At 40.0% G+C, this 14,723-nt stretch overlaps 1 protein-coding gene across 3 annotated transcripts in view; it reads left to right on the top strand.

The window, feature by feature from the left end:
- LOC147181240 (uncharacterized) overlaps window positions 1-10,388 on the top strand; it is an 84,919-nt gene extending 74,531 nt beyond the window's left edge. For 2 of the 3 annotated variants that reach the window (XR_015096863.1, XM_086092919.1), the window contains one exon: window positions 9,745-10,388. Coding sequence is in view for 1 of the 3 variants with exons in the window: in XM_086092919.1 (XP_085949045.1) it covers window positions 9,745-9,877 (133 nt within the window). In the remaining 2 variants the exon portion in view is untranslated. Of the gene's footprint in view, window positions 1-8,299; window positions 8,493-9,744 lie in introns of those variants that run through there. The other variant, XR_015096864.1, reaches the window with a different exon arrangement.
- The last annotated feature ends 4,335 nt before the right edge of the window (window positions 10,389-14,723 follow it).

The raw sequence follows: 14,723 nt of genomic DNA, 5'->3' as shown, positions 1-14,723 counted from the left end.
ACAAAATGCTACGTACTTATATAAATAATTTTATATCCCGACAATGATGGCTTCAGCAAACTTCACAACATTCAGCCACCGTGAATTGACATTAGTTTTCTTGTAGTGGATAGACAATATCAATAGATGGCAGTAATGCACCATTAAGTTGGTTTGCCAAATATCAATTGGGGTTACATGCAACCAACTTCCACTTTCGGCAAAATGGGACGACGCACTTCCTTCCGGATCAGATCACTGGCAGAACCCTACGACACGAGACAGAGGCAAAGCAAAAGTGGACAAAGTTGTTCAACTGTATGTTTCATCTGCGACTACAAGGGTATGTAGTGTGTCCGTATGCTAACATTAGCTTCATAATGTTTATTTATAATACGACACATGATAATGTGGCATAAAAGTAGAAAATAGTGCAAATGTTGTATGTCTAAATAGTAAACAAGGGGCTAAGCTTAGCTGATAGAAATAAACGGAAAATGTGTTAATGTCCTCTAACATTACAGTATATTTGTGCAAGCTAACGCTAATCTCACCACAGCAGTTTAACCGAGTCAGCTAGTGTGGTCGCTTGAAAGTGGCTCTGGATCTTCACCCAGCGTGGTTTAGTATGTCATGGATGGAGAAACTTATTTGGGAGGGGAATTTTTTTCATTTAATTTATGTAAATTAGCCCCACTGTTATGCAACAATAGGTGCAAAAGGACTTGCTCACTGACACATTTTCAGAAATAGGCAGAAAATTCAAGATTGACATTGTCGTTTATGCCAGAGAGTAGGCATGGACCGATTACGGGTTTGACGATTTACCGTGGTTTAAAAAAGTCTAATATTCAATAACCGCTAATACTGGGTGTCACCGGTAATGAGCTCTTCTTTTCTTTTTTTTGAGTGAACGCCTAGGAAGGGCACCGTATGATTGGCTGCTTGCAGAATTTTGTGAATGAGCTGTCTCTTTGAAGTTAATTGCCTCCAATTAACTTTTTTTCTCCTTTTCGGAGAACTGAGAGGGGAAGGGAGGGGCGAGTTATGTACAGAGAAGGATGACAGAGACACTGCAAACATGGATGCCTTTTCGCTCTATTAAATGTGCTCTGTTCTAAAAAAAATAATTAATAAAATCCTGCCAGCGGGTACTAGTTAGCCCCAAGAACAACACTGCTCTGTTCTAAAAATAGCTCACAAGTGATGGGACACTGTAACTTATGAAGAGTTCGAACAGAAGACTATTAACAATTGTTTATGTATTTAAACATGGTACGTGTTTCTTCTCTAACAAATATTCAAAATTTGTTTTTAAAAGTCATTTAGAAATCAAATGAAAAATGTATATATATATAATTTATTTATTTATTTTAACGCTTTTTTTTTTTTACCCACTATTTCAAATAAGGAAATTTCTGAGCTGTAATTTAAATAGCGTGATACCGTGATATTTTGCCCACGGTTATCATACCGTCAGAATTTAATATCATGCCTACCAGAGACCCAACTATTTGTATACAAGCACTTAAAAAGTCCGTAAATTCCCATTTAGCATTGTGGACCTAACTGCTTCCTGTACCGCATGCGGCGGCCCATATTCATGTCAAATTAGTTTAACATGGCCAAGTCGATGTCACGATTGAAAAAGACAGACGGGGCTCCATGTTGAGTCGGTTTTGGGTTAACGATTGTCAGCCAGGTTAAATATCAGTCCAGTCTTGCCTCAACGAGACCCCGGCTCTCGCTGAGAAGCCCGCACACATGCGAGCCAGGCGGGTTCACGCGCAGTTCACAAATTTGTCGGCAACTTCACGACCGCGGGCCATTTCACAAACGCTCCAAATACGAAACCCGGTAATCACTTGTCACATTGACAGCCATTGAGATCCGCCGGCGAGCTATCAATCATCCCGGCGAGTAACCTGAACGCTCTGGCAGGCCCGCTCATGAAAAATATTTAGTCCTTTTGGTACCGCTTTCAATTTGAGGATTAGCAGAATGACGTGTAAAACTGCTGAGGCATGAATTGTACAACTCGCACTTCAGCAAGTAGCTTGAGTTGTGAGCGAGGGGGGGGGGGGTCCACACGCATGTACACAAATTGAATTTGATATTCTTTACCTTTTGTTTATTAAACATGCTAAAAGCAATCTAGATGTATTAAGCAGATAAATGCTGTACAGTTAAAGAAACAAAATCTTAGCTTTGTGGTGTAGGTAACAAAGAAAATAGCTATTAGGTCAGTATGATTATATTTTCTTTTTTTCTAACTAGGGCTTGATTGATATTGATTTTAGGCGGACCAAATAATAAATAATAATAACCAAATAATTAACCGATTATTTAAAAAATGGATATGATGAATAAAATGAATTCTTTTTTGGTCCCTTAACGCTTACAACAATAAATATGTGAATTACAGACAGGACATTTTGTCACACTTATGTCCATTTTTATCTTTATTTTTATTTTTACATTTTTACATTTATGGGATGAAACTGAATGCAGACATCCCATTTAAAAATGACGACAGTCACGATTCGTTATTTACAGCAAAAGGGAATTTTCAAGTAAGACATGTAAAAAAAAAAACATGAACTGGTGAATTTAGCTTTAGATTTAGACCATTCATGCATGATGCTCTATTAACATAAAAACACATTTCTTCTACAAATGCCTTTCATGTCAAAACGCCATCTTTGAAAGAGTTGCATTTGAAATACAGTAATGATGTACGGAGTTCAGCTGAAATAAATGGGAGCCAATGTTAACACTAATAATGCACACTAAGCATGAATATAAACTTCAATGTTTACTGTATATACTTACAGACTGTGTCTTAATGAGCATATGAGAGGATGGAGAAAAATGTAATTCACACAGATTAACATTCTGTCAGCCATGAATGTCCTTTACTTCCTGCCCATGCCTACTGAACAATTTAATTAGAAAGGAAGATTATATCACCAAAACTACAGGCAATTTTAAATTTGATAATTAAATGCATAGCTAACATAGACATATCAATTTATATAGTACCTGTATTTTGTACACATTTTATGCTTGCAATTATTGTATTGTATTGTATCATCATGATAATTTTTTTGTTAGTTTATTTTTCAAATGTATATTTTATTTATTAATTTTTTTTATTTATTTTTTATTTTTTGTAATCATGTTTTGGCCTCATTCCATACGAGACTTTAGCCCCCGAAGGAATAAAAAGCGTGTTTACAAAGCACTCCATTATCATCAAAGCTGGAGGAGTTGTGATGAATACGACGTGTGATTCAGCTGTCACATTGACATGGTCAGTCAAGGTAGCAGCGATTAAAGAATGTGTAATTGCACAATTTGTTTTTGCCACGGGCGCTGATTCATAGATAACATCTCCGTTTGCCAGCTTTATGCGGGGGACAAGCCTCCCTCATGGCCTGTGTAAACAGCTTTTAGCGGCTCAGCAACCACCTGACATCTTTTGAGTGGTGGCACGTAAACACAGGGTGGGTCATATGCCAACTTGGGAGCGCTCCAGCCGCACACCTGGGCTGCGCTCAACCTGCTAGGTTTCGGGATCAGGCATAGTTTTCGTTCATTTAATGTAAGATTAATTTGTCGATTATTATTTTTCAATTAATTACATTTTAAAAAATGACTTTTAACTCATTCTTTCCCAGCCATTTTTACAGAAACAATCCCCTTCGCTCCCGGCTGTTTTACTGGGTTTTGGTTTTGGTTTTTGCAAGGCCCACAGAATATTGTGTTCTATTGCTATAAAAAGATGCAACCTACCAAAAGAAAGATTAAAGTCTATCTGTTTCTTTTTTTGCACCAATTAGCATTAGAAGATGGCTAAGTTTCATCATTATTCACGAATCTGTTTAGAACTGTGGGTAAATTAGCTTTTTTTTCAACATGGCCCTGGTTGATCTATTTTTGCTCTGCTGCCACCTTCTGGCCGTTTGTGTAACAACTACCATTTCTACTACTACTTCAACCGTTCTTTGCAGAGGTTGCATCAAAGCCTTCTGTATGCTCTAACATAAAAAAACATTTTTAAAAAACGTATACGGTAAATACGCCTTTGAGACAATTGAACATATTTATATGTTTTTGGGAGCAAATGACTTAACAAATAAAAGTGATTTAGGGGTGAAATTGCCAATTCCCAAATCGAAGTAAACTGACTTGACTATTATGTTTACTAAATGCTGTTTAAAGAGAAACTTTGTAAAAAAAAATAGTAATAATATTAATAATAATGTAATCTTCCTGGTATGTAGCCTGAATGGTTTCTATCGCACTATTTTCATATTTAAAAAAGTCTCCCATTCATATTTTTTATAGACCAGGTCATACAGAAGACGATAAACTAAAAAATATATATATATTTTTTAAATGCCATTGTACGGTCAAGTTTTTGCATGATTTCACTTTGAGCTCATTGGAGATTTCACACAGGTGAGCACTCGAAGGCGCAGGAATGCATTTCCACCCCCCTTTTCCCCTTCAACATTATTAGCTTGTCACTCACTCCCACATAGGGATTGAAGACCTATGGGCCCCCAGTGGGGAGGCTGCTTAATAATACCTGCTTCTTCGAAGGAGATCAGCGGGAGGGTTTGTCAGTACATGACAAGAATGGACACTAATCCTGCCTGCAATACCCACTGGCCTTGCCTGTCTCTGAAGTGGGATAATTGATTCCCACACCCATCTTAAAGTCGGCCCCTATCCCGCTCCCCACCGCCATTGCGGCTTAAAAGCGTGTGGTCCTAACGGGCTCCTGTGTTTTGAATTGTGAGCTGTCATAGCTGCCCTAGGTGGTAGCGGCAACGGCTTCGATAATGGACGCTAATCTCTCCAGTGTGTCACGAGAGTCCTCCCTTCACACTAATGGCGCGTTATAACCTCCTTCTTTTACACGCTCACAGGTGACAAATTGGAAGTGAAATTCTGTTTAAAATGTTTAAAACATACACATATAACACTCAACCTTTTGATCGCAAGTGACATGTAGCTAAGCAGTCAGTCTGTGTGCTCCTTCTTGACAAATAGATGGACTTGAATGTCCTATGTTGACAAAATGCTGCTCTTTTCTTGGTTCCTTTCAGAAAAGTGAAAGTGACACAAAAACAAAGCATACACATACGTATAACTCAGTTTTTTATTTTATTTTTTTATTTTTTTTACACTTAGCGAGCATATGGCAGCTACCCAACCTAGCTAGTTAGCAAGGGAAGCTACCATAGCAGTATACTTTACTCAGCGGTCGATATCGTCAAATATAACAGACAGATGGACTCAGAAAACTATTCAAATCCCAATCATTTGTTCACAAGAAGCTACTTTTCTCACATTCTTCTTCTCTTGGCTCGGTCATCCTTTCAGCAATAAGCATGCGTTGGTTGGCGTTAGCTACATTTTGGCTATTGGACAGAATCTAGCTGTGAAAACGACAAAGCTAAGCAAGCTTAGCCAATGAATGTACGTGTTAAATGCTAAAAGTCTTGAAACATTACGTGTCGTTTGTACTAAAGGAAAAACAAAAAATGCTCTGAGTGGTATTGTTAGCATTGAAGCTAGCACAACATAAAATATGTCCTGGCTGGCTGGTCCCAAAATATTGTAAGGAACACACATACAACAATAGAGATTCTATTCTGCCCATTACGAGCCACTGCACCATCCAAATGATTTTGAAGGCGCTTCTGTATTTCAAATTATTCCATAACGTTTCTTTAATTTGTCTCCACTTTGTCCCCTGGTGATAGCAAAGTGATTTTCCGACGCCAGTATCAGAGATCCATCCAAGAACCGCCATATTGGATTTCCCTTCTTAGCAGGAGCAAAAGGTGCCTAAAAGTCAAGTCTCTTTCAGCATTTCGGATTTTATTCCTCTGCAATTACATCGAAGCACCTCCGGGCTCTGAGGTCTGTCGACGGAATGTGCAGCTCGTCGGATGTTGGTGAACTTTGAGGTATTTCCTCGAGAGGGGCTAGCATCCCAAAAAAAACATCCCCATTAATATTTCAACTTTTGCTCCTTGTAGAAATGAAAAGTGATGCATGATTGTAGCTTTGGTGTGATGGTTGGCGTTCAGCAAACCATCCGCTCTTCCGCAAATTGAGATGGCAGAAAGCTCGAAACACAAACTCATTTGACCGTCGACCTCATCGAGCTCAGTCATCACTCAGATTGGAGTTTGCTCTTGAAGTTCGGAGCTATCTCGAGTCACATCATCAGTCAAATGGTTTTCATTCTAAAACAGAAATTTGGATCAGACTAGTTCAGAGAGGCGGCAATGTGTGATACGATTAACACAGTCAACCCTAACCCTCATTGTACCATAGGAGATCCCCAGTAATTGGAAGCTCTGTGTCATTTGATTATGCACGTTGCCCGCTCACCAGTTCTTCACAATACCAGCCAATAGATACACAATTGAAATAAATAGAACTAGAAATAATCCTCAGTCAAAAGAGCCCACAGCATGCCCAGACAAATACTGTACTGTATGTGTCATATGATTGATGCGATGGCTCCTCTCAGCAGTTATTCTTGACAAGTGCCACCGTGGACAAAAGAGATCAACAGAATGACTAAAATTAGTACATAGGTACAAAAATAGTCCGTGCATGGGCTTAATAAGCAAGAGCAATGTTTTACAGTTTCACTGAAGTAATGTTATCGCTCCTCTTGCTGGAGTCAGCTGAAACACAAATAAAAAGTCTATAGAAGGCATGGCCATGCCTCAGAAATTCTTTTCAATGTGTCATTGATTTGACTGCTCCTCTCGCCAGTTTTCCACGATAACAGATAAAAAAATATATATTTTCGTGGGACTAATTAAGTTCATCTTATAACAGCCCAATAGATGGACAATTGAAATACAGTCTTCCACTTTCACTTTTTGTTGTGTCACTGTATTGTGGATTTTTTAATTGTACATTTTCATGCTATTGCGGGATTTGACTGTTAACCAAACTGGCTAACAGTTAGCCACTTATCAGCTAGCCCTGACATGAACCAGGGTTATAAGAGTTTTGTATTTTTCATTAAAGTTCATTTTTAATTCATTTAGACTTTTTATTTTTAAATTGAATTAGTTTTAACGTAGTTTTTAGAGCAAGTTGATTCGTTTTTATTTTTTCAAAAATGCTTTGTTTTATTTAAGTTTTTATTAATATTATCATTAGTAATTGTCAAGTGCAAAATAAAAACATTAAGGCCTTTATCACGAAAATTATAATTTGCTTTAGTTAGTTTTATTAATGTAGTATATATATATATATATATATATATATATATATATATATATATATATATATATATATATATATATATATATATATATATATATATATATATATATATATATATATATATATATATATATAATAATTGTTTTGTTCTTTTAAAAGCATTTTGGTTTTTATTTTATTTCATTCATGAAATCTTTTTAAGTTTAGTTTTATTATTTCGTTAGACTTTATACCAATGAACAGCTGGCTCGAGATCGGACGATATTTCGAATTTTATGCAAATGTTGGTGATCTTCTGCAATGTCTTGATTTACCCAATCAATCAATGATGTCATTGATCGGCTCCATGAAATAAGATATTATATGTTATATTTAATGTTTATGAGTGTGTGTTTTTAAATATTTTTTTGTGTATTTTTTTTTGTCCCCCATGCATTTCTATTAGCGTCAATTATACATTGGTTTTCACTATTTGTTGGTCAGGCCATATATAAAAGTTGTTTAAATAAATATATTACTCTATCTTCAGATCAATGATTGGTTGTCATTTTCTTCCTGATCGTGTAAAGCCTAGTTTTTGTTAACGTTAATAACCTTGACCTAAACAAACTTGGCCAACTCTACACTCTCATTCGCTGACACTGACATCACTCAACACGCCATGCCCCGCCTTTTAAAGCAACACACATTCAAAGTCACGTAAGTGTCAAACGTGAGAATAGTGACCACAAGTGGACAGTAAAATAAATACATGGCTGTCTATCCTGGTGGGTTCTCGAACGTAGCCGCGATAAACGAGGGACAATTAAATAAAAGGAATTTCGTCCGTTTGACTTTAGCGGCACCGGGCCTGCCGTTCCTCACTCGTCTCGTGCATTAGCCTCGCTCTGACCTTGTCTTGATATCACATCCTTGAAGAAGGAATGTAAATCGTATCCGTCCAATCCCAACCCCGTTACCGCTAAAGCGGCTCCCTCTCGCCGCCCCTGCTCGGCCCGGCTGCGGGGGCCACATGATCTTTTCCATGTTCCAGACATAATTTGCGGCTTAGGTTTTTTTGGAGGCTGACGCTGCGTCTGCGTTGCTTCTGCTGTTTCAGGCGTCGGCCGCGCTGCGTGCAGCACTTCCCCGGGAGTACGGAAAAGTCCCCCTTTTTTTTTGCTGCAACCCCGAGAGGTCGCTGTTGTTTGTTTGGGAGCGAAGCGCTCGTGCTGTCAAGCAAAAATGACTCAACGAGCTTACAGGTGACACAAATTTCTCCTTCACTTTACCTAAACAGTCATGGAGGGAGTTTAAAGGACATTAACAACATTTCAGTGCAACACAATCCGGCCGTTTAACCTAAAGGTCTGAGCACATTTTCTAGTGAAGTGTTATGACACGTGTGAGACGTATTGCATGTGAGCGTGCAGCGGCTTGTCTGCGCTTTAAAGTAGACTCATCATCGTGCTACTTGGTACCAAAAACATGACGTGCCTTCATAGTGCATGACAGGTATGGTCAGTTTACTCTGTAGAGAGGTGTATTGTGATATTAGAGAAAGAAAAAAATGTATTTTATGAACATTTGAAGAATTCCTATTTTAACTCCTGGGAGAAAAGTGAGCTCAAACGTGCGCCAGGGCAAGCCATTGAAAATTGGACCAGTGCCCAGTTGTATACAGACACCAATCTTATGCACATGCTGGAATTTAGGCCTTGACATTGTTGCATTAGTCACTGAGATTATAGGACAAATTATTCCAATGTTAACAAAAGAGGAAACCAGACACACACCTTTATCCATATTTGCATTAAATGTTTGGTTCGTGCTCATCGTGTTTGAATTCAGAAAAAAATGATCGCAAAATTGTTTTAAATCATTCTTCCAAAATTGCAAAGGCCACGTCCTACTTAAATCCCTTCAGACCCATAGATGACTGCAGAGGGCATGACATATTTGCATGTCTAAACCAATAAAAATGCATAATTTAGATGATGTCAACACTTCTGGTTCATGATTGGATCCTAGCTAACCAATCACAATCGCAAGTTGATTTGGCATGATGTTCATGTTAAAAAAAATGTTACATATAAGCTTGGTAAGTTTACAACACATTACAGCCATACTATTCTGGTGTCCACTATAACAAATAAATAGATAAGAACACGTTTCCATGTTGTTCTTACGTGAGAAAAGAGTAAAAAATCAGAAGAAGAAAAAAAATGCCCAGCAGAAATGTGGGTCTGAAGGGGTTAAATCCCAACTTGTCCATCATTTCCCATCAATTATCTACTAATTATCTAGTTAGAGGTTAATTTTGGTTTCAGGCATGGCGGGAAGAAAAATATGGAGAAAGAAAGGATCTGCTTATGATCCAAAACACTCAAGCTCATCTGTAAAACATGGTTGAGTTAATGCCATGGCTCGCATGGCTGCTTCTGGGACGGGCTCACAAGTCTTTCTTGATGATGTAATTCTGAAGTCTGCAAAACCATTTTGTCTGGATGTTTACAGGAAAATGCATCCAAACGAATCGGGAGAAGCTTCATCATGCAACAAGGCGATGGACTTCATCGTGGGGAAAAATAGTCTGGCCAAGTCAATCACCAGACCTGAACCCAATAAAGAAAGCATTTTACCCCCTTGAAGAGGAGTCTGAAGGCAGAAACTACCAAAAACTGAAACATTTCAAATGAAGAATGCAACAGTCTAGTGATAATGTCCGTTCCAATACTTAGATTTGGTGGTTCACAAAAAGCTCAATATTGGACCGGTTGAAGAGAGTGATGCCAAATGCCACAATAAAAATGCTGCTTGGTAAACAAGTCAGCTCTGATTGGCTTAGCTGGCACCCTCACTGCCAAAAAAAAAAGTGTTTAAATAAATAGGTTTGTATGAATGCCACAGACTAATACAAATATATTTTTAGAGAGGAACCCAAGGATAAACCCTAATTTCTCCCCCTGAGTAAAATGAGAGACTGGCGTGGCCTATTTTAGTTTTATTGTCCTCCACACAGTTGACATTAAGATTGTGCCTCGTTTCTCCATTATGTGTCTTATCACTATCCTTTTTACACCCTGCATTGCCAAGAGATACGGTGTCAACGCCTGTGGTCGTGCCCATCCTGCAGATAACGCCAAAGCCGAGGCGGACCCTCTGGTTCTCATGTGAGAAAAAGTGATGAGATGTTTCCAGGTGTGTGCTCCACTTCCCTTATTTTCCCAGGAAATAGAGCATATAATGCCAATAGGGGTGCACATTATGTTGGACATTTCTCAGTCATTGTTTTAAAAATGAGTCAAAATTAAAATACCAAATTTTATTTAAAACTTGAATAGTTTAGTTGTATTTGATTTTTTTTAGCATATCAAAAACAAAACATCCTTTAAAAATGTATAGGGCATGTCCTCATTTTCAATGATGTTTGGAGCAAAAATATTTGAAAAAATACAGTAAATAATAATAATTTAAATAGAGCAAAAATAAACCAAACAGAATTTGCTGTATGTCCTCTTTTTTTTTCTTCTTTTTTTTTTATATATATACCGGTATATATTTTTGGAGCACTAAATTAAATAAATAAACAAAGCTTTATCAACAACTTCATTTGCCTTTAATTAATTCATTCAATAATTTAAAGGCAAGCCCTCATTTTTAATGATCTTGAAAACAACAAATACAAATAAATAAACCCAACAAAGTCTCATTTAAAAAGTTGCATTCCAAAGATGAATATTGTTGAGCTTGGGCAAAACCATTGTCATTACATTCAATTATGTATTTATTTTTGTCATTCATTGACAAAAAAATAAAACATGTATTAGCATTTTACCTAATTTAAAAACAAATTTAATTCTGCTAAATATTGTAAATTTTTTACATATTGTATCAAATGGTGTTTTTTATTTTTACAGGGTTTTTTTTTTGTGTGTGTGTGGGGGGGGGGGGGTTGTTAAACAGTGGCCTTTACTGCAATGGTGACATCTTGTGGTAGCTGTTACATTTGTACACAAAATGTATAACGCTTAGATAAGTATGTTTTTTCCTGGTTACTCACATTATAATTTTAGGCATGAGTGCAAAACTGAAGTAGATCTACAGTATTTTGATATCCTTTTTGGAAAATCCTATTGGAAAATAGCATGATGTCATTAAATGGAGTATTTTTCACATTGCGTTAATGTGTCTGTGTTCTGTCAAGTGACATGACATCAATACAGTGAGGTCACCTTGGTGTCTACCTGCTGGCCTAGATGAGGACGTCATGGCCGTGTTGTTGTTGGACACACTTTTAACATTTACATGTCTCATAAACTAGCGGTTCCCAAATAACTTTGCCAGTGATCAGCAGGTTTGCCCTGAGAAATTATCAAGTGTCATAGACATAGTTTGTCTGAAAAATTACTTCAATAACAATTAATGTGACTTTGTTCATCAGTCTATGCTAGCGACGTATAGTAAGTGTTGCAAGATGGCAATATCATCACAGTGGTTATGAATATGTTTTGTGTGCATGTGTGATTACTTTGCAGAGTAAGTCATAATAATAATAATAATAATATATGTCAATAAAATATAAATAAATTAGTATTTTAAATAACTAACTAACTAAATAATACAATAATACTCTCACTACTCACTAATAATAATAATATAGAGTTTATATTATGTATTTATTATTTTGAATATATATATATATATACATATATATATATATTGGCCCACGCCCAATGGGTGGACAAAAAGTTTCGCTCCCCACCTTTGCCCCTGTTATTTTTCGTCATAGGAGTATGTATACGAAAGAAGAACCCGAATGAACAACGTTTAGAGGTGTCGCAAAAAGTTGACTTTTAGCTTGACGAGCGAAAAGTCTGTAAAATGACCCAAGTTCCCAAAAATGTTTATATAAAGGCTTCTTTATCAAAGTTCCGCGCTGCACGTCCTTTTTGGTGTTCAACAGCCACTCGGATTTGTGTTGCCGAATGTGGGCGCGACGTTACAGCCCATGCAGGTCTGCGCTGAATCTGTTGTGATCACTGTGGCTCATCAGCTTACACCCGATCATTAGGCGAGTTAGTTCATGTTTCATGTCGATGCTCAAACAGCCCGAATGTGCCCCACTTCAGACGGAGCTTATCAACAAGACCAGTTTCTCAGCGGCAGAAGACGACCTGTTCCCCGGTCCCCTTGCCGAGATGCGCACGGAGGCCAGGACCTTCTACCTAGAAGCCGTCAACCGCCATCCCGGTGCTATACATAATGCTCGGTGGATATCCAAGGCCATCTACAGCATCCTGATGGTTCTCTTCCAGAACCAGTTCCGCCTAGCAGCCAGCTTCGTGTCGGTCCTCTACGTGCGCTTCTGGCACGAGGCGCTGTTGCCCGAGCAGACTTCGGCCAAGAACAGCTTTCTGCAGCTCATCGACGTGTACCCCAATGAAGGAATCCAGGATGCCGCAAACAAGGCTTTTTGACGGCACCTTAAAGTAAAGTTAAAGTACCACTGAGTGATTGTCACACCCACCCAAATGGGGTGAAATTCGCTCTCCGCATTTGACCCATCCCCTGAGGGAGCGGTGAGCAGCAGCAGGGGTCGTGCTCGAGAATCATTTGGTGATCTAACCCCCCAATTCCAACCCTTTAATGCGAAGTGTCAAGCAGGGCAGCAATGGGTCCCATTTTTTATAATCTTTGGTATGACCCGGCTAGGGATTGAACCCACAACCTCCCTGTCTCCGGGTGGACACTGTACCACTATACACTGAGCCATGGTTCCACTCGTACCAGCTCGTGACTCTTGTCCTCTTTGACAACTGGGTGTCGGTGGACACCAAGGCCTGCATGGTCGCAAACCCCCTGCTCCGAAGTCGCGCAAGCGGTTGGATAGCAGCACCTTGAACCACCATGCCCCCCTCGAGTCAGTCGTCAGCTGCCGTTTGTCAGGGTTCTGGGTGTGTGTAGGACCCAAATGCAGAGATGAGTCAAACAGGTGAATGGGATGATGAAAAGTTATTAACTGAAGGCAGTGAATGAAGCGGTGGTCCAAGGTGTGGGTTGCTGGTCCAGAAGCACAGGGAGTCAAGGCAGGAAGCGGTGAAGCACAAGCAACTAAGGAAGCAGTTGAGGCAAAAATCAGAATTGAGAAACACTTGGCAAAAATACTATTGACTGGCTAGATGCACAAGCTCGTGATGGAGTGTGTTGATCTGGCAACAAGGTGGAGTTGGGGACCGGCTTAAATACACAGCACTGATGATGATGATTGTCTGCACTTGGCCCCTTCACCACTCGTCGCTCCAATCCTGCAGAAGGACACTTCCACCCACACACAGAAACACAGGCGAGGCTCAAGGGGCAGAGTCAGGAGACCTAACAGTACCCCACCTCCAACGGGCGCCCCCTAGCGCACGACCCAGGCGACCAGGATGCCGAAGATGAAAGTCGCGGACGAGCGACCTGCACAACACCTGCCGGGCAGGGATCCAGCTACGCTTCTCCGGCCCGCAGCCCTCCCAGTCCACCAGGTATTGGAGACCCCGTCCCCGACGCCGCACATCCAGAAGCCTCCGAACAGTGTAGGATGCCCATCGACCACAAGGGGAGGAGGAGGCACCGGAGGTGACAGAGGACTTGAAGACACTGGCTTGACATGGGATACATGGAAGGTAGGATGAACTCGAAGTGAAGCAGGGAGTTCAAGACGGACAGAACACGGGTTCACCATGGCAACGATCTCAAAGGGACCGATGAAACGGGGTGCCAGTTTCTTGGACTCCACCTTGAGGGGAAGGTTACGAGAGCCATACCTTCTGACCGACGCTGTAGTTGAGCGCAGGAATGCGATGGCAATTAGCCTGAAACTGCGACCTCGACCAGGCATGCAGCAGGGCGGAACGAGACAACTTCCAGGACCTGGCGCACCGCCGTAGATTGCGCTGGACTGATGGGACGGCACAATCAGTCTCCTGTGAAGGAAATAACGGGGGTTGATAGCCCAGGGAGCATTGAAACGGGGACATACCCAGGGAGGCGTAGGCAGCATGTTGTGCGCATATTCGATTAATTGACGAGGACGGGAGCAGAAACAAAACGCTTCTTAAGTTCCCTAAAGGCTGTATCAGCTCCGCTGGACCACTGGAAGGACTTTAGGGTGGACGTGAGGGCTGTGAGAGGGGCTGCAATGCGACTGTAGTTTTTTATGAATCTTCTATAGAAATTCGCAAAGCCAAGAAAACGCTGCAATTGCTTACGGGAGCAGGGCGTGGGCCAATCGGCTACAGCAGTCACTTTAGCTGGCTCCATATGAAGCTCCCCTTGGGCAATGACGTATCCCAGAAAGGTCGTTTTAGGGACATGGAACTCACACTTCTCGGGTTTGACGTAGATCTTGTTCTCAAGAAGCCTCTGGAGCACCTGCCGCACGTGGTGCTCATGTTCAGCCTGGGAACTAGAAAACACAAGAATGTGGTTTAGGTATACGAAAACGAACA

The sequence above is a fragment of the Leptonotus elevatus genome, chromosome 1, assembly GCF_054856555.1.
Source record: "Leptonotus elevatus isolate MCC_2025b chromosome 1, RoL_Lele_1.0, whole genome shotgun sequence".
NCBI lineage: Eukaryota > Metazoa > Chordata > Actinopteri > Syngnathiformes > Syngnathidae > Leptonotus > Leptonotus elevatus.
The sequence above is the reverse complement of the archived record's forward strand: the minus strand, read 5'-3'. Positions and strand labels throughout refer to the sequence as shown.